This window comes from Geotrypetes seraphini, chromosome 9, assembly GCF_902459505.1.
Source record: "Geotrypetes seraphini chromosome 9, aGeoSer1.1, whole genome shotgun sequence".
Taxonomy (NCBI): domain Eukaryota; kingdom Metazoa; phylum Chordata; class Amphibia; order Gymnophiona; family Dermophiidae; genus Geotrypetes; species Geotrypetes seraphini.
In genome coordinates this window covers 69,415,668-69,433,670 of record NC_047092.1, presented here as the reverse complement: position 1 = coordinate 69,433,670, position 18,003 = coordinate 69,415,668, and the positions used below count along the sequence as shown (strand labels likewise).

At 45.6% G+C, this 18,003-nt stretch overlaps 1 protein-coding gene across 3 annotated transcripts in view; it reads left to right on the top strand.

Moving 5' to 3' along the window:
• Positions 1–18,003, top strand: part of RPAP3 (RNA polymerase II associated protein 3) — a 150,484-nt gene that overhangs the window by 659 nt on the left and 131,822 nt on the right. Inside the window, exon 2 of one of the 3 annotated variants that reach the window (XM_033957900.1) lies at positions 11,875–12,039. The exons of 1 other annotated variant lie outside the window; for it this stretch is intronic. In XM_033957900.1, coding sequence (XP_033813791.1) covers positions 11,887–12,039 — 153 coding nt within the window. In that variant the 5' untranslated portion in view covers positions 11,875–11,886. Of the gene's footprint in view, positions 1–11,847; positions 12,040–18,003 lie in introns of all 3 variants that reach the window. One more of the 3 variants, XM_033957899.1, reaches the window with a different exon arrangement.

The following is an 18,003-nucleotide window of genomic DNA, read 5'->3' as shown; positions in this document are numbered from 1 at the left end:
GCTGGGTGTTATGCTCAAAAGTCCTTGAACGTCGACCTGGGGATGATTGCTTCATGTTATTAGAAATAATTGAAATTGTACACTTTTACACTTTGGTGAAAAGAAATGGAGGGGGTAGTCCCTAAGGAATGAAGAGGTTTCACACCCCTTCAAAAAAATATTTTATATCTTTTATAGACAGTTATTCATCTGAGGTTTCTTTTAATAGCCCAACAATGTGCCTGCTCCATAGGAGCCAGCTTTGAGCAAACTCCTTGATTATGTTTAGGTAAGAGTAATATCTTTGGCTTTAGCACCCTCAGTCATTTTCACAAGTTAGTTCCTATGGTCTGTTGTGTAATTTTTCAACTGTATGCTATCTTTGGGTAAATAAATAAAGGCAATTAATAAATCTCAATAAATAAAACTGCATAGCTGCAGGAGTTTAATGTTATATCAATGACATAGCTAGGATCTAATAGGTAGACATAGTCCCTAAATAGCAGGAAGAAGGAGAGTGGTTTGTATTCAGTACACCAGTCAAGGAGTGAAGGTATTTGAGGATTATTTGGGTTAGAATGTGTGTAATTGATATCTGAGCATAGAGAATAACATGGGGACAAAGTTTGTCCCTGCAAGCTGTCCCCATCCCTTTTCCCTGTCCTTATCCTGTCCTCATAGACTCTGTCTTCATCCCATCCCCGTGAACTCTATTCTCATTTGCACAAGCCTTATACACTTTTGATTTTATATTTAAATCTTGTTTTATTAAAGTATAAAGAACAGGGTAGGTTTAATTATTCGAGGGGTCCCTAGGTACACAAGTACATTGGGCCCCCTTACCATGTCCCACCCCCATTTATTTACTTACTTTCTTATTTACTTCCTTATTGCCACTTGATTTCTTTTTCTTTCTTTTTTTTAATTCAAAACAAACAAAGATTACCAGACCAGTGCACAGTTTTTCTTCAATGCAATCCCCTCTTCCTTCCCTTTTCACCTACTTGCCCAGTATTTAAATCCTGAACCCTTTCTGTACATATACAAAAGCATACTGCAATCTTGATTCATCTTCCCTCTAGGTCCAGCAGCAGTTCCCCCTTCACTTCAGCTGCAGGGCAACTAAAAGATGATTCCTCCCCTTTGGGCATTCCTCCATTTCCAGTCCAGTGTGGCAACTCTCTCACCTGACCAGCAGAAGCAGTTCCCCCTTCCCCCCAACCCTTCTCCTTTCACCCCTAACATCAGCAGCTCCCCCTTCATCTTCCTCCGTTTCCACTCCAGTGTGGCACCTCTCTATGCCACCCCTGACCAACAAAAGCAGCTCCCCTTTTCCCCCAACCAGCTCTAGCTCTCCTTCACATTTTGACCCCTGCCAGCAACAGTTCCTCTTTCCACCTCCAGCCAGTGGCAACAGCATCTTCCCTTATCCAGACTAGCAGCAGCAGCTCAGTGTTTTAACTTGCCTGCAGCAGTGTCTAGTAGTGCTGCCCGATTCAGGAAAAAAATTTTGATTCGATTCAGCCCAATTGGGTGTTTTTTCAAACATCTTGGTGGGTTTATTTTATAACCTCTTCACCCTCTTTGCCTTCTCCTAACCACACTGGCACTGTGGTGTAAACAAAATAAACAAACAAAAAATACTTTTCCTCTCTGTTAAATCCTAGCTCACATTGTGGTCTAACACCAGCTCTGGCAGGATACACGTTTCAAATCTGACATATTGTAATCACAAAAAGGAAATAAAATTATTTTTTCTACCTTTTGTTGTCTGGTCATTATTCAAATCTTGTTGGTCCCAGGCTCTGGTTGTCTTCTGATAACTTGCTTGACAGGGTCTCCTTTCTCCGTGCTAACCATCCATCTGCCATCTCTGTCCTCAACCTTCCATTTCCCTTCCCTCCCTCAGAGATCTGGCATCATTCCTTTTTTTCGTCTCCATCCACAGATCCACCTTTCCTCAACTACCCTTTCATCCAGCATCTCTCCCTCTTCCCTACCACCCCAGGGTCCACCATATCTCCCTTTCTTTTCCCAACTACTCTCCTATCCCCCCCTCCACACCATCCCTTGTGTCCAACTTCTCTCCCTTTCTGTTCCTTCCCTCCCTAAATCCCATTGTCCACCATCTCTCTCCCTCTCCTCTGTTTTTAGACCCATTATTTCTTCCCCCCAAAGTCCGGCATATGCACGTCTCTTTGAACCCCCCTTTCCCTCCCTCCGTGTACTTCTACACCAGGGCCCCCCTGAAGGCCTGCACTACTCCCTGAAGGCATGCCTGTGCCACCATCCCTGAAGGCCTGCCCCCCCCTTGAAGGCCTACACCCCCCCTGCCCAGGCTACCCCACCATGCCCTGCCCCGCCCACATTTACCCATTTTCTTATTTACTTCTTTCCCCCTTTTTGCTTCTGTACTTCTACTCTTCACTGTTCTCTTTCTTTCCTTTTCTCCCACCAGACATTTTTCTCTGCTCACTACATCCCTCTCTCCAAATACTCTTTATCCTCTTTCCAACCCTTTATTTCTCTTCCTGTCTCCTTTCTCATTACCATCCTTTGTTCAGTGCTTTTTCACTCCTTCATAGCCTAGTCCTATTGGCTCTTCACTCCTTGCCTCCTTCCCCTCAGCTCTCCTCTCAGGCTGATTGAGGCTGCCTACACTTAATCTTTTTTTTTTTTCATCGTGCAGCAGTTTGATGGCAGCAGAAGAAATGCTGTGCTGCTGTGAGTCCAGTCTCATGGCAACAGTTGCAGGATCTTACTTCCTCATCCCAAAGCCTGCCTGCCTGCGCTTGCGCTCTGACCGTTTTGAAGCCACTTGGACCATCGTTTCCCTGAAATCGTGGAACTGAGTTTTAAAGCACGACTCATGCCGCTGATAAGAAGTTGCGAGAGGATGGGCAGTTGCTCTTGCCATTTTCTTCACCAGATGAGACAAATGCAGATTGCATAGTTTGAGCCGTCCTTAGCTGCCTATGAAAAAACTTGGCAGGGAGTGTTTGGTTCTGGCACCAAACTGACCTGCCACCGATTCCGCCTCCCGCCACTTACCCCCTGCCCGCCACCGCTGCTCTCCGCCTCCATTTAACCCTCCCCCAGCTGCTGCCGCAACTCCAAAAGGGCCAGGCGCGTGCAGTGATTGCTTTCCCCCGACATTAATTCTGACGGAATGAAGGCTTATGGGCCGGCGGCGTGCAATTGCTGCATGTGTTTGGAGTAGCGGCAGCGAGCGGAATTAAATTGAGTCAGCAGGCTGGCCGCAAGCAGCTGGGCCACTGTGCAGGCAAGCACCAATAGCAGCAGCATTGTATATCAGGGCAGTACACAGAACCACCACTACTGCCTGCAATCATCGTACCAGCACATCGGACCCACCCTTTAATCCAGCCCTGGATGCGCATGAGGCTAGGGGGGAAGCTGGACACCAGCAATTCCTGAGTGACTCTCCCCCCTCGCCCTCTAAAGCAGGAGTGGCAGCAGCCGGCCAGCAAGAGACAGCGATGCCACTCCTACTTTAGGGGGTGAGGGGGGAGGGTCAGTTAGCGAATCGGGAGGCCGATTTTTTTTTTTTTTTTTTTTTAAATCGATTTGAATTGATTCGCCCTTGGGACCTTTGCTGGATCATGCCCACCTTCAAGAAAAGAGGAAGTTGCATCATTAGAGGCAGGCGTGACCCAGCAAAGACCCTAAGGCTGCCTAAGTGAATCACTGCACTGACACCACTGGCACTACTGCAGGCAAGTTAGAACGCTGAGAGCTGCTGGGAAGGAAGGAAGCCACTGTTAGTCTGGAGGCTGGGAAGAGAGCCACTGCTCTTTGACCGTGGGGGGAGGAAAGCAAAACAGCGGCTGCTACACAGGAGGGAGGAAGACACGCAGGTACCCAGCTCATCGGGCTCTCTGACCTCCTCTGGCCTGAGGCACATGCCTACTGGACCAAACCTTTAATCCGGCCCTGATAAAAAGGGACAATATTTGGTGCAACTGTGTATTAAATCACAAATGGAGCCTTCGGTTTTGATCTAGTTTTGGTAGAACCTAAACTGTATTATTTAAATATTTATAACCCACATATCCAACAGTTCTAAGTGGGTTACAACATAACTTACATAATAAAATAAAATATTACATTACATTGATGTCTTCTATCCTGCCAATACCTTTCAGTTCTAGGTGGTTTACAACAAGAAATTATCCTGGGCATTCCCAGGGAGATTACAAGGTTGATAGCTATAGTATGCGTCGGGATCTGGGAATGGTCGATACGGTTCGGTTAGATCATTTGACAAATTTCTTGAATAGTATGATTTTCAGTTTTTTCCTGAATGTTTTGTAGTTGGGGTCGTGGCCAGCAGATTTGAGAGATGGTGGTCTATTTTCGCTGCTTTGGTGGCTAGTAGACCGTCATATATTATTTTGCTTTGCATGCCTTTCATTGTGAGGTGGGTAAAGTGTGCTTGAGTTCTCCTTAGTCTGGATGTGTTTTTCCAGATTAGGCGGTTACTCAGATAGCTTGGTCCATTTCCATTTAGGGCTTTGAATAGGGTGCAGTAGAATTTGTGTTGAATGCGTGCTTGTACTGGGAGCCAGTGTGAGTCTTGGAAAGCTGAGGTAATGTGGTCGTATTTTTTCAGCGAGTATATTAGTCTTAGGGCTGTATTTTGGACGGTTTGTAATTGTTTTAGCATGTTGGCGGGGCATGATAGTTAAAGTATGTTACAGTAGTCCAGGAGTCCTAGGATTAGCACTTGAACTATGAGTTTGAATTGTTCGTTGTTGAAGTATTTTCGGATTTGTCTTAAGTTGTGCATGGTTGCGAATGCCTTCTGAACTGTTTTGCTGATTTGAAGTTGCATGGTGCAGCCTTTCTCTATCATTATTCCCAACAGTTTTAGGTTGGGTTGTAAAGGATATGTGATGGAGTTTATTTCTAGGTTTGTTATGGTTGGGATTTTGTTTCTTTCTAGAGGTAAGAATTTGGTTTTGACTTGGTTTAGTTTTAATTTGTGGTCTCTCATCCAATTTGACACTGTTTCTAGTGCAATGTGTAGTTTGTTCGTTGTGTTGGGGGTGGTTTGGTCGAAAGGCAGGAGGATGGTGAGATCGTCTGCGTAACTTTATGACATTATATCTTGTTTGTCTAAGCATGTACCCAGTGTGGCACTTCCATACAAACACTGTCTTAAACGTCTTTCCCAGACATCCAGCTTCATTTGACAAAACAGCATTCAAATAAAAGCTGTTTTTACTCCTTTACTAAACTGCAACAAAGTATGCACTTGTCTTAACTCCAAAGGTATGGCATTCCAACACACTGGACCCTGCACAGAAAACATTGTTTTATGACTCAATGATAGCTTCAGAACACTCAAGGATGAACAGGAAAACAAGTGTCTTAAATGCTGGAAATGTTCTTTGATGCCATCAATGATGGATGAATCTATTGCAGTAACAGTAAGATGCGAGTTTGACTGCACTGGGTGGTGAAGAAAGAGGGAGGAGGTGCTGTACGTCTGGAGTAGAGAGTTGTGCAGGGACAGAAATCGGACCCATCCCCATAAGTAATCTATTCCCTCCTGTCCCCATATACAGTTGTTATCTCATTTAATTATGCTACTGAATTAGAGGTTCTGGTAGAGACCCATTTACAAATAAGCAAAGACACTATTAATTTGGAAATTTAAATGGGAGCCAGTAAGGAAGCCGCTCAGCGCCGAGAAGCAGCGCCAAATCGCGCTGCTGCTCGTGCCGCTGAAATGGACTAAGTGGATCCGCGCAGCCGGTTAGCAGCGGGGCAGGAGTTCAGAAAGCTTGCTCCTGCCCGCTGCACCTCCACCAACGATTGGCAGAAGACCCGCTGCAACTCTGCCAGATCGGCAGAGGTAGGAAGATAGGGTAGGGATGGGGGACAAAGGGCAGAGCCTGGGAGGGAGAGTGCAGAGCCTGACAGGGGAGGATGGAAGGGTGCTGGGTGCAGAGGCTGACAGGGGAGGGGAAGATGGAAGGGTGCTGGGTGCAAAGCCTGGCAGGAGAGGAGAGGATGGAAGGGGGCTGGGTACAGAGCCTGACAGGGGAGGGGAGGAAGGAAGGGAGCTGGGGCAGGACACTTGAATATTAAGCTGCCCGACATATTTGAGTCAACCATTTTTCCTCCTTTTTGGGGGGATAAAGGAGGTCTTGACTTATATTCAGATCGACTTATATTTGAGTATATACTGTAGGTCTCTGCCAGAGCCTCTAATGTAAGTATAAAATATAAATATTCCAGCTAATGAGGACCCTCAAGTTATGTGTCAACTGAAGACTTCCTCTGAAGGTGCCCAAAAATCCCTTTTACCAAGCTTGACAGGCAGCAGCAATGTCTCTAAGCCACAAATGCTGGCATCTCAGTGGCTCAAGAATGCTGCCAGCGACTACTATGCTTCGTAGAAGGGAATTTAGCCACCTCTGGAGGAGGTCCTCAGCTGGCGATGCTTAGCAAATACTTCAACACTGGAGAAATAAAAACAGAAATGAATTTCCTTTTCTGTTGAACACAATACAAAGACATCCGCTATATACATAGCACAAAGCCAACATATTTCAGCAAATAAATTCCTTTTTTTTACCTTTGTTGTCTGGAGATTTATTTTTCCATCAAATTAGTTCCAGTTTCTCTTTCTGCTTCCTATATTCTGCAAATTCTTCAAGTGGTTGTCCATTGGTTCCTCCTACCATGGTACAGCATTTCTCCCTCTGTCTTCCCTCCCTCCCACTGTACAACATCCTTACTGTCTTCTGCCCTTGAATCCATCTCCTTTTTCCCCTCCCCACTCCTGCTCATCATTTCTTCCTCTCCTCCACTCCCATGTGCAGCATGTCGCTATCCACCATCTCTCTCCCTTATTCCCTCCCTTGCTGCAAAGGGAGTGGGAGAAGAGAGAGAGGGAGCCAGGGTGCATCTCTCTCACCCCCCTCTACAGCCACATCCAACATTTCTCCCTCTCTCATCCTCGCCCTTGAGCAGTATCTTTTGCCCCTCCCCACCAGCCCCATTCTCAACATTTCTCATATCTATCACCCCTCTCTAGCATCATGCCATGTTTCTCCCTTCATTTACTCCACCACCATGTCAAACATTCCTCCCTCTTGCATCCTTTTCCATCTAGCCCAACCTTCTCTCCATAGCATCCAATATTTCTTCTTCCTTTACCAACAAGTCCCACAATTCTCCATCTTTCTTCCTTTCCCCATGTGTACCCTCTTTCCCTCCTCCACATTTCCATGTCCAGATTTCTCGCTCCCCAAGGTCTAGCTTCTCCCCTCTTTCTCTCCTTCAACCACTTGCAGGTCTCTGCACCTCTCGTCCCTCCCCTTCTCCCCAACCCATAGGCAAAGCTCTCTCCCTTCTCCAGGCCCCAACTCTTTGATCTTCCTCCCAACCTAAGGGCCTATCTTGGTCAGGTCCAGTGGGAGGGGGGGAATCTTTGGGATAGGAGCATGGCCCCTCAGTCCTACAGTGTCCCTGCCCCCCTCTTCCATATATAGTTATTTATTTAAATATGTATAGGTATTTATTTAAATATTTATAACCTCTCCTCCCTCCTTGCAACTGTCTTCTGAAATGGCTACTGCGACTTTTTGCAGGTACTCACGACATTTCCTATAGTACTGCAAGAGGTCGATGCAGCCATTTCAGAAGGCAGTTGTGAGGAGGCAGGAGTGAGAGGACTGTGCTCCTGCCACATAAACTCCTGCTGGACCACCAGGTACTTTGGTAGATCTGTGAGGCCATGGGAGAAGAGCTGCAGGTTGCATCTCTTTCCCTCCCTCCTTCCCACCCAGCCCGTGCAGCGTCTTATTGGCCTTTCTCTTCAGGCTGACAGCAGTCTTCCTTCACTCCTCCACACTACAGGCAGCTGACCTGGAAGCCTTCCTTCTGATGCAAAATGTGTCAGAAGAAAGGTTCCAGGTCAGCTGCCAGAAGCATGGAGAAAGGAACACTGCCAGCAGCCTAAAAAGATTGAGTGAGTGCGGCAGGATACGACCCAACACCGGAAAAAGGTACCATACCCGCGGGTTCCCTGAACAAATCGGACCCATCCCCGTGGACCTGGAGGGGAGCCCCGCAGACTCTGTGATTCCTGTTCCCGTTTAGCTCTCTAATTTGGAGGTAAATTTGTGGGAGGGGAGACATGGGTAGGAAGGAGCGGGGAGGATGCAGGGCCAGGGAGCCCAGTGTACTTGTGTGCCTAGGCACCAACCAAAGAAGTAACCCTGCCTTGCCTACAATGATAGTGCTTTTAGATTTTCTAGTTAAATATTTTCATATGCTGGTGGTTTCATGGACAATTTGATTATCAGGTCAGAAATTTTGACAATTGATTTCCTATGCTGCTGTCCTGGGTGACTGTTTTGCTGGACCCAAAAGAAAGATTGGGAAACTCCAGCCACAAGCAAGGTAAATGTTCAGACCAGCACAGCTCACCATGACTAGCAGGTGTAAACTTAGACACAAACTTGGCAGTAGTACAAGTGGGCTGTGCAGTTACAAGTACATTCAGTCTGCTCTCAGTCTTCAGCAGATGAAGGTGGTAAGCCTGTGCAGTCTTCCCTGAGTGAGTGTAGTGCTATTGAATTTTGTTTTGAGGCCTTATGGTCCCCATCTGTGGTGCCGGATTGAGCTTGGGGAGACCCTTTTGGGGGTGTCACACTTGAGGGGTCAAGTCCCTCCCCCCACAGTTTTTCAGTAGAGGTGCCTCAGCTGTAGGCCTTCCCACTAATTCTGGCAAGGCATATAGCTTTGAGAACCAGTGGGGTCTGTTCAATTGTAAAGTTCGATTAAAAAAAAAAAAAAAAAGTCCTTAGGCAGTGCCGCTCTAAAGGGAAGCCTTCAATGGAGGTAAATTGCATTTATCCCAGGACAAGCAGGCATGATATTCTCACATGTGGGTGACGTCATCTACGGAGCCCCGATGCGGAAGCATTTTCAAGCAAACTTGATTGAAGATTTAAGTTTGCTCTGTTGCTCCACGCATGCGTGCCTTCCTGCTCCACTAGGGGGTGCATCCCCTCGTGGTCTCCAGTTCAAAATTTTCCGTGAGCCTAGAAGACGTGTTTTTCAGGCTCTGCCCCAACTGCCTTCTAGCACCGCGATTTTTTCTTGTTTTTTCACGATTAAGTCGCTGTGCGTGAATTCCTTACCTTTTTACTTGATTCCTGCTTCGTTTTCAATGGAGGTAAATTGCATTTACTGTCTATACTCAAATATAAGTCTATCCAAATATAAATCAAGACCTCCATTTTTCCCCAAAAAGGAGGAAACATAGTTAATTCAAATATAAGTCGGACGGCTTAATATTCAAGTGCTCTGCCCTGCCAGGATGTGTACCCGGTGCCCCCTCCTTCCCCCATCAGGCACTGCACCCAGCCCCTTCCCTCCCTTCTCTGCCAGGCACTGCACCCAGCCCCCTTCTCTCCCAGGCTGTCCACCCTGTTCCCCCCCTCCCTGCTCTATCCATCATACCTCCTCTGGAATCCCTGGTGGTCCAGAGGTGTAATGTCGGGGGAGGGGGGTCATTCAGGCAGGAGGAAGTGGGCATCCCTCCTGCTGGTGTCAGGAGGTGGAGATGTCGTTCAGACAGGAGAGAGTGGGCATCTATCCTCCTGATCTCTGGGGGTTGGTGCTCTGCCGCCGCAGCTGACTGAGCTGATCGTAGCAGTGGAATTTCCCCTGATCAGCTTAGCCAACAGGACTCTCTGAAACTGTGTATTCGGGTAGTCCTGCTTGCTCAGCTGATCAGGGATTCCCCTGTCGTGATCAGCTGATGTCAAGCAGCGTCTACTTGTCGGGTTGGGAAATATAGGCCAGCATTTTATTGGTCTTCATTTCAGGCGCCTGTCTCCCATCTATGGAGACATGTAGGGATCCTGAAGGCCATTTGTGGGTGAAACCTCGCCCCTTCTTGGGCATGCTTAAGCATCCCTACCCATCTCTGTAGACGGGCCCCACACACTTAAAATTTAGGTGTCCGAGCTCACAGATTTTTTTTTTTGTACTGGTCTGGAGGGACTAAAAGAAAGAAAATTAACAGCAAAGAACCTAATTTCTCCTTTATGAACAGAGATATGGAGTGTGAAAAATATTTTGTAATGTTACATAAAAATCATTGTTGTATGTAGTACTCCTAACGGAATGCTGCACAAAAATTTTGAAAATTCTGCAAAATTTATTTGTAGTGTTTTGTGTAGATTTCTACTATCCTAAGGCCTGAAATTCTTTCTTGCCTTTTCCTTTCTCAGGTTCAAGCCTCCTCAGTTCCCTCTCACTCCAACTTCAGTTTATTTATTTAATTTGTTTTCTATCTTGTTCTCCCCAAAGAGCTCAGAACGGGTTAACATACATAATATAAAGTTAACAGGTTACAAGTTCTGTCTCCCTCTTAATCTCACTTCTCTCTCACTGGCACCCTGAATCCTCTCCTTGGATTCCATAGTCTGGGATCTCTCTCCCTCTGTCCACTGCTAAGAATCTGTTCCACTCTTCCCACCCCTTTTCTGGTTTTGGTCTCTCTCTCTTCCATCCCCCCACCCTTATTTGTGGGTGCAGCATCCATGTCTCCTTTCCTCACCCACCACCTCTCTCTTGTACCCTGAATCCGTTCCCCACTCCCCATGGTCTGGCTTCTCTCTCTCTCCCTCACTCTACAGTCAACCATCTCTTTCTTCTAACCCCCCTTTCTGGCCTGGGTTTCCTGCTCAACCCCTTGCCCCTCTACTTGCAGGTCCAGCATCCATGTCCTCTCAACCCCCCCCCCACCACTTGCAGTCCAACATCCATGTGCTCCCTCCCCCCAACTTGCGGTCCAACATTCATGTCCCCTCCTTCACCCCCACAAAAAAAAAAAATTGTGATCTGGCATCCATGTTCCTGTCCCCTCCCCTGAGTATGGCCTCTCTCTCTCTGACCCCAAACATACCTGGGCTTCCCTGAGCAGCCGTAACAGCAGAAATCAACCGGCAGAGACAGGACTGTGAATGGACTGTTTGAGGCTGGCCCTGCCCGGGCCTTCCCTTTGCAAAGTCATCTATCTACAAGAAGTGATTCGGCAGAGGGAAGGCCCTAGTGGTGCTGGCAGCAAGCAGTCTATTCACAGTGCTGCTTCTGCGGACTGGCTGCTACCACTACTGCTTCTATGGGAGGCCACAGGTATGTCTGATCTCACGGTGGGAGGTCAGTCAGAGGGAGAGAGGCCAGACCCATGCAGGGGAGGAGGAGGGGACAGGGGTAAAATGGAAGGTTTGTGTAGAATTCTGTACAGCATGTGCAGAATTCTGCACGAATAGGTTATTCTGTGCAAATTCTGCACTGTGCAGTTGTGCAGAATTCCGTCAGGAGTAACATTGGGATAAGTACCACAATTAAGAGCACAGAAAAAATTAAGTTTTTAGAACTTCTTTGCCTAGATTGCTTTCTTTTGCTTTTCATCTCATTTACATTGCTTACTTTTTTGCATGCATTTTGAGTTATTTTGTTGTGTCTTCCCCCCTCCATTTCACTTCTGTCACCTAGCAACAGTTCCCTCCTCCAGATCATGACCTGCTGTTCCTCTATATGACCTCATGAGCCACTGTTCTACACCTGCCCCTAGTGGCTACTGCTTTTCTGCCTAGTATAACAGCAGATGCTGAGGGCTGATTTATGTGTAATCTGGTACCCAAGTTAATTTAGCTCTAGTTGTCCTGTTAATTATTTTTTAAATTGAAACTGGAGATTTTGATTTGGCTGAAGTTAAGGGGGGAGAATGTTTCTACTATCTAGTTCTAGTGGGATCATGAGGTCCTTGTGTGTCAGAGGAGTTAACAGTCGACTCATGTGTTTGTTTTTAAGTACATATCTGAACTTTCTTGCATTCAGCAAATCCCCACCATGTCTTCACCAAATAAAGCACTGGAGTTGCAACTGCAGATGAAACAAAATGCTGAGGAGCTGCAGGATTTTGTAAGAGAATTAGAACATTGGGAAAAAGACATCAAGCAAACAGATGCTAAGCTGAATAAACAATGTGGAATAATAAAAGAGGTAATTCTAAGAGGCCCAGCCTGCCATAGACTTGGGCTTTTTTTTTTTTTTTTATATGTTTTGACTACTTTTTTGAATCCTCTTCAGACTTTATGGACCACATGGAGGGGCATATTAGGTAACCTAAGTCCCCTTTTGACCTAGGCCCTAAACATTGAAAGTAGAAACAGGGAAAATGTCCTTTCTCAAAACAAATGTCCAAAATGAGGTTTGTTTTGAGAATGGCCTGCCGTTCTACGTTCAGCTGTTTAAACGCCCAGATCACCACTATGTCTACACTTACAATACATTATCAACCCAAAAAAGTCCCAAACACCCAAAACAAGAGCTTTTAGGTGAATGAGGGGCCAGTCCTTCGCCTAAAAGCTGGATTCTGTAACTGGTGTCTGTCAAAAAGAACACCGATTACAGAATCCCTCCCCCTTTATAATTGAAATTATAAAATTGCAAAACCAACAAAAAATTAAATTTGAGAGTTTTTTTATTTACTTGAAATCAATTTTTATTGAACAAATAAATGAGAAACATAGCAAACAAGGTACAAATCTGTTCAAGAAATACACAACAAATCCCCCCATCCCATCCCCCACCCAGAATCCACAGTTCCCTGACATGACCATAGCTATGTAAACAGGTGTAAGGAACGGGGACCACCGAAAAGCTATATTAGAGACAAGCACATGAACAGGAAACAAAGCCAGCAATCAAAAATTGAGGAACAAATAATATAAAAGACCAGCAAAAAGGCAAAAGCACAACCCTGCACCACCGGGGAGGCACAGACAGAATTGACTAAAATACCTTGCAAACAGCCCTGTAATCTGATGAGCCCTGAAAGATAGAAAGTAAGGCATCCCTCCTCCCAGCACCCTACACACCCCAAAAATCCTCCCCACAAAATCAAAGGATAGAACAAACGAAGAGTCAAACACAACACTAGCAAAGAACAAACAAACATAAAATAAATGAAGCAAACCACGAAAAGGACAAAGGAGATCCACAGCTGAGAAGAGGCAAGCTGGAACCTCCCCCCCCCACCACCGCTCAGAACATCTCAGAATCGTAGAATGTTAAGAATCAAACTACGAATTCTAGGAGACAAAGAATAGATATAAGAGGCCCAACCTCACAGAAAAAAATTGGACTGACGAAAGGAAGCACGCACTGACCCCTCTCAAGCAACATCAAAGCATGCAGCCGATTGTGCCATGCCCAATATGCGGTAGGATCAGCCGACCCCACTCTGTCAAAATAACCTTCTTAGCCACCAAGCCAGCCTTCCACAGGAATAAACTACATCAGGTGGAAAATGAAAGGCCTCAAATTTATCTAAAAGAAACCCCACCAGAGTAAAAGGGATCAAGCAGCCCAATAAATCCTCCAAATATCAGACCACCTGCCTCCAAAAAGCCTTAGCCACCGGACAACTCCAAAAAGCAAGAAAGAAGGACTTGGGGCGGCGTTACATTTCTCACATTGATCAGAGTCTCCCAAACCAAAATAGTATAATTTGAACCCTTGTGAAATACGCCCGATGGAGCACCCGAAATTGACATTCCCGAAGTTCAGCAGATACAGACATAGTCGAGATTCGCCTAATAAGACCTCCCACATCCAAGTCTGTCGGTAAGAGATCCAATTCCGGAGCCCAACGGGCACACAAAGAGACCAAGATCTAGGTGGGACCAGCAAGCACAAAGCTTTATGTAGCGCCGAAACAGAAAGCCCCCCCCCCTCGGTTAGTGTATGCGCCAAAACAGTCAAACCTAATTGGGCCCAACATCGAAAAGTTGCCGAAGAGTTACCTGGCAAGAGCTGAAGATTCCCTTGCAGAGGCAACTGGTCGGACACCACTGACCGCCTCCCACCCCCCAAGCTCAACACCAAAATCTTCCAGATATCACATAAAGATCCCAACAATAGACTGGAGCGCAAGGAAGAAGAAAGAGAAGACCAAAGTGCATGCAACAAAGAAGATAAATGCCAAGGATGATAATATGCCTGTTCATAAGCAAAACAGGTATAAACATCTTGTTCCAAAATCCAATCACCAAGATAATGAAGAAGGTAAGCTGAAAATTCTTCGACAGAAAACAATTCCAACTTTTGGTACAATCTCTAATCCTAGGCTTAATAGACTACTGCAACATACTATATCTCCCCTGCCCAGCAACCCTGATAAAACAATTACAAACAATACAAAACACAGCCCTAAGACTCATCTACTCGCTGAAAAAATCACAGAAGCATACTACGACTCACACTGGCTCCCAATACAATCAAGAATACACTTCAAATTCTATTTAAAGCTATAAACGGAGACAGCCCAACCTACTGGAAAAACCGACTAATAAATCTACCTCAACCAGACACAGAAGAACCAACACACTATTCACACACCCACCTACCAAAAATGTCAAGTGAAGAAGAATGTACGACAACCTACTAGTCACCAGAGCAGCAAAACTGGACAGACAACTCACAAACCTGCTATCCTTGACCACAGACTACAAAACTTTCAAAAAGGAAACAAAACCCTACTCTTCAAAAAATACATTAAACCTTTATAACAGAACCAGACCCGCCCCTAGCTTCACCCAAAGCACTAGCTACATAGCAAATCAAAAATATTCAAACCACTCAGACAGTTACTAGTATCTTGACAAGTCTCATGTAATCCACCAAATGTATTTTATAACATCACAATTCTTGTGTAATCCGCCTTGAACCGGAATAGAAATCACGAATGTAATGTAATGATTATATTTCTGCAGATCGGGGGGGGACACCCATGCACCCCCTAGACCAAGACCCTATCAAAAAAATGAAATGGCATCTGTGGTTTTTTCCCATTCCAGAGGAACCTAGAGAGAAGTTGGTAAAACACCCAAAGATCCTTTTGCAATAGACGAATATGCAATAACTGCAGAACATACAGCCATTTTGGAAAAATATGTGGAAAAATCATATGCGGCCATGGACTGAAAGGGAAAAAATTTCCAACTATCCAGCTGCTGACAAGTATAATCTAAAAGCAGTTGTAAATTAGTCTGTTTGAGGGAAGTAACCTAAGAAGTTAATTGAATACCTAAATACTGAAAGGCACTGTCCTTCCAGCGCAGCGGGAAAATTCCAGGCCAAGTAGCCTGGACCTCTGGAGACGTTGGAAGAGCCAGAGATTTATTTAGATTGATGTAGATAGGCCGCTGTCTAGGCCTACCTCGGTAATGAGACCTCAAACGCTATATACTGGTTTCAATAAGTATATATTTATTTAGTCAATCAATAACAGCTTACAAGTATAGATCATATAGTATATAGCGTAACAGAAGGTGATGACCTCTAGGCCTAGAGGTCCTCTAATGTCTGTTCTGACCGCTCCCTCCTAAAGGCCTGGTTTTTATACATTTCTTAGTGGCCAACACCACGTTGGTTTACATCACATGATACATCCTTATTGGCTATTTACTTATGCATTACTGCCTAGCTACATTCATTTATTGGCTATTCTCCTCTACGTCATGTTATATGTTTTACTCTGTTTTCCGTAAAACCTACCTTTTCCCCGAAATGCCTGTTTCCCCACCATATTAGTATTTCCGAGCACAAGCCCCCCTCCCAACTTTAAACATCTCCGATACTTTCTATTAGATGATTTTTCTTATGAATTCTTCCTTCTGAGAATTCTGTCTTCTGACCACGGTCTGTTTATCTCTTCATGGTATCTGGCTGGGTGGGCCTTGGTGTAAAACCACAGCTAGCCCACAACCTCAGGACCTGTTGCTTTTTCTCTAGTTTTAGTAGCTAATTGAACTCATAAAACAGCGTATTTCTCCATCTTTGCATGCTCTTCAGTTAATGGTGAAATATCTTTCCATAGTTAATCTACTGTTTCTATCATCTGCAAAGATAGATAAGGTAGATGTCAGTTGCAGAGGGTGAAGGCAGTTTTTCTGTAAAGAGCAAAGTGATCTTTGTCTTTTTCCCATCCCCCTTCGCCTGGCCAATGCCAGGACTTATCTCGGGATGTATCCAGAGCCTCCATGCTGTATTCTCTCTCAAGATTCAGCCGAAAACTGGAAAAATCCCCATACTCGGCCATCACCATCAAAAGAGCAGGCAAGGCTGTAACCGGATTAGTAAGATGCACAAGGAGATCATCCGCAAAAGCTGAGACTGTAAATGCCACCTGATAAATGCGAACCCCACAAATATCCTGATTCTGTAAAATGTCCTGTATCAACGGATCCAGGGTAAGAACAAACAGGAGAGGGGATAGAGGACAGCCCTGCCGCATGCCCTTCTGGATATCAAAAGACTCAGAAAGTAAACCACTAATCCAAAGCGCCGCTGACGGTGAAACATAAAGTGCAGAGATTGCCTCAAAGAAGAACTCATCAAAACCATAATGTAACGTAGCAAATATGAAATGCCAAGAAACCTTATCAAAAGCCTTCTCTGCGTCAAAACTGACCAACAGAGAAGGCTCTCGGCGGGAAGCGATAAATTCCAAGGAAGTTAAGAGACGGTTGTTTCTTGTGATCTGTTGGTTCCTAACAAAACCAGCCTGAGAATCATCAACAAGATCCGGGAGAACACGAGCCAATCTATTAGCCAGAATTTTTGCAAAAATTTTTGCTTCCAAATTAAGGAGGGAGATTGGGCGATAAGAGCCTGGCAAGGTAGGATCTCGGCCCGGTTTCAAAAGTAACATAGAAATAGACGGCAGATAAGGGCCACAGCCCATCCAGTCTGCCCACCCTAATGATCCTCCCCTACCTTTCTCTGAGAAGAGATCCCACTGACGATCCCATTTTGTCTTAAAATCAGGCATGCTGCTGGCCTCGATCACCTGAAGTGGAAGACTGTTCCAGCGATCAACCACTCTCTCGGTGAAAAAGTACTTCCTGGTGTCACTGTGCAGCTTCCTTCTCCTGATTTTCCATGGATGCCCTCTTGTAGCCGTGGGACTTTTGAAAAAGAAGATATCTTCTTCCACCTCGATACGGCCCGTGAGATATTTGAACGTCTCAATCATGTCTCCCCTCTCTCTGCGTTCCTCGAGTGAATATAGCCGTAATTTATCCAGCCGTTCCTCGTACAGGAGGTCCTTGAGTCCCGAGACCATCCGGGTGGCCATTCACTGGATCGACTCCAGTCTCAGCACATCTTTGCGGTAATGAGGCCTCCAGAATTGTACACAGTATTCCAGATAGGGTCTCGCCATGGATCTATACAATGGCATAATGACTTCAGGCTTACGGCTGATGAAACTCCTACGTATACACCCTATGATTTGTCTAGCCTTAGATGAAGCCTGCTCCACTTGATTGGCAGTCTTCATGTCTTCACTGATGATCACCCCTAAGTCCCGTTCTGCTACAGTCCTTGCTAGGATCTCGCCATTAAGGGTGTAAGTCTTGCATGGATTTTGGCTGCCAAGGTGCATGACTTTGCATTTTTTGGCATTGAAACCTAGTTGCCAGATCCTAGACCAGCGCTCCAGTAGGAGTAGATCGTGCGTCATATTGTTGGGCATTGAGTTTTTGACCGTTGCGCTCCTGTCTACTACTTTGCATAGTTTGGCGTCATCGGCGAATGACGTTATTTTACCTCGAAGCCCCTCAGCCAAGTCTCTTATAAAGATGTTGAACAGGATCGGGCCCAAGACCGAGCCCTGCGGCACTCCACTGATCACCTACGTCGTTTCGGAGGGGGTGCCGTTTACCACCACCCGCTGAAGCCTACTTCCAAGCCAGTCCCCAACCCATTTTGTCAATGTGTCACCCAATCCTATAGAACTCATTTTGCTCAACAACCTGTGGTGTGGTACGCTATCGAAAGCTTTGCTGAAGTCCAAGTATACAATGTCCAGGGGCTCCCCAACATCCAGCTTCCTCATCACCCAGTCAAAGAAGATTGGATTGGCAGGATCTCCCCTTAGTAAATCCATGTTGACGGGGA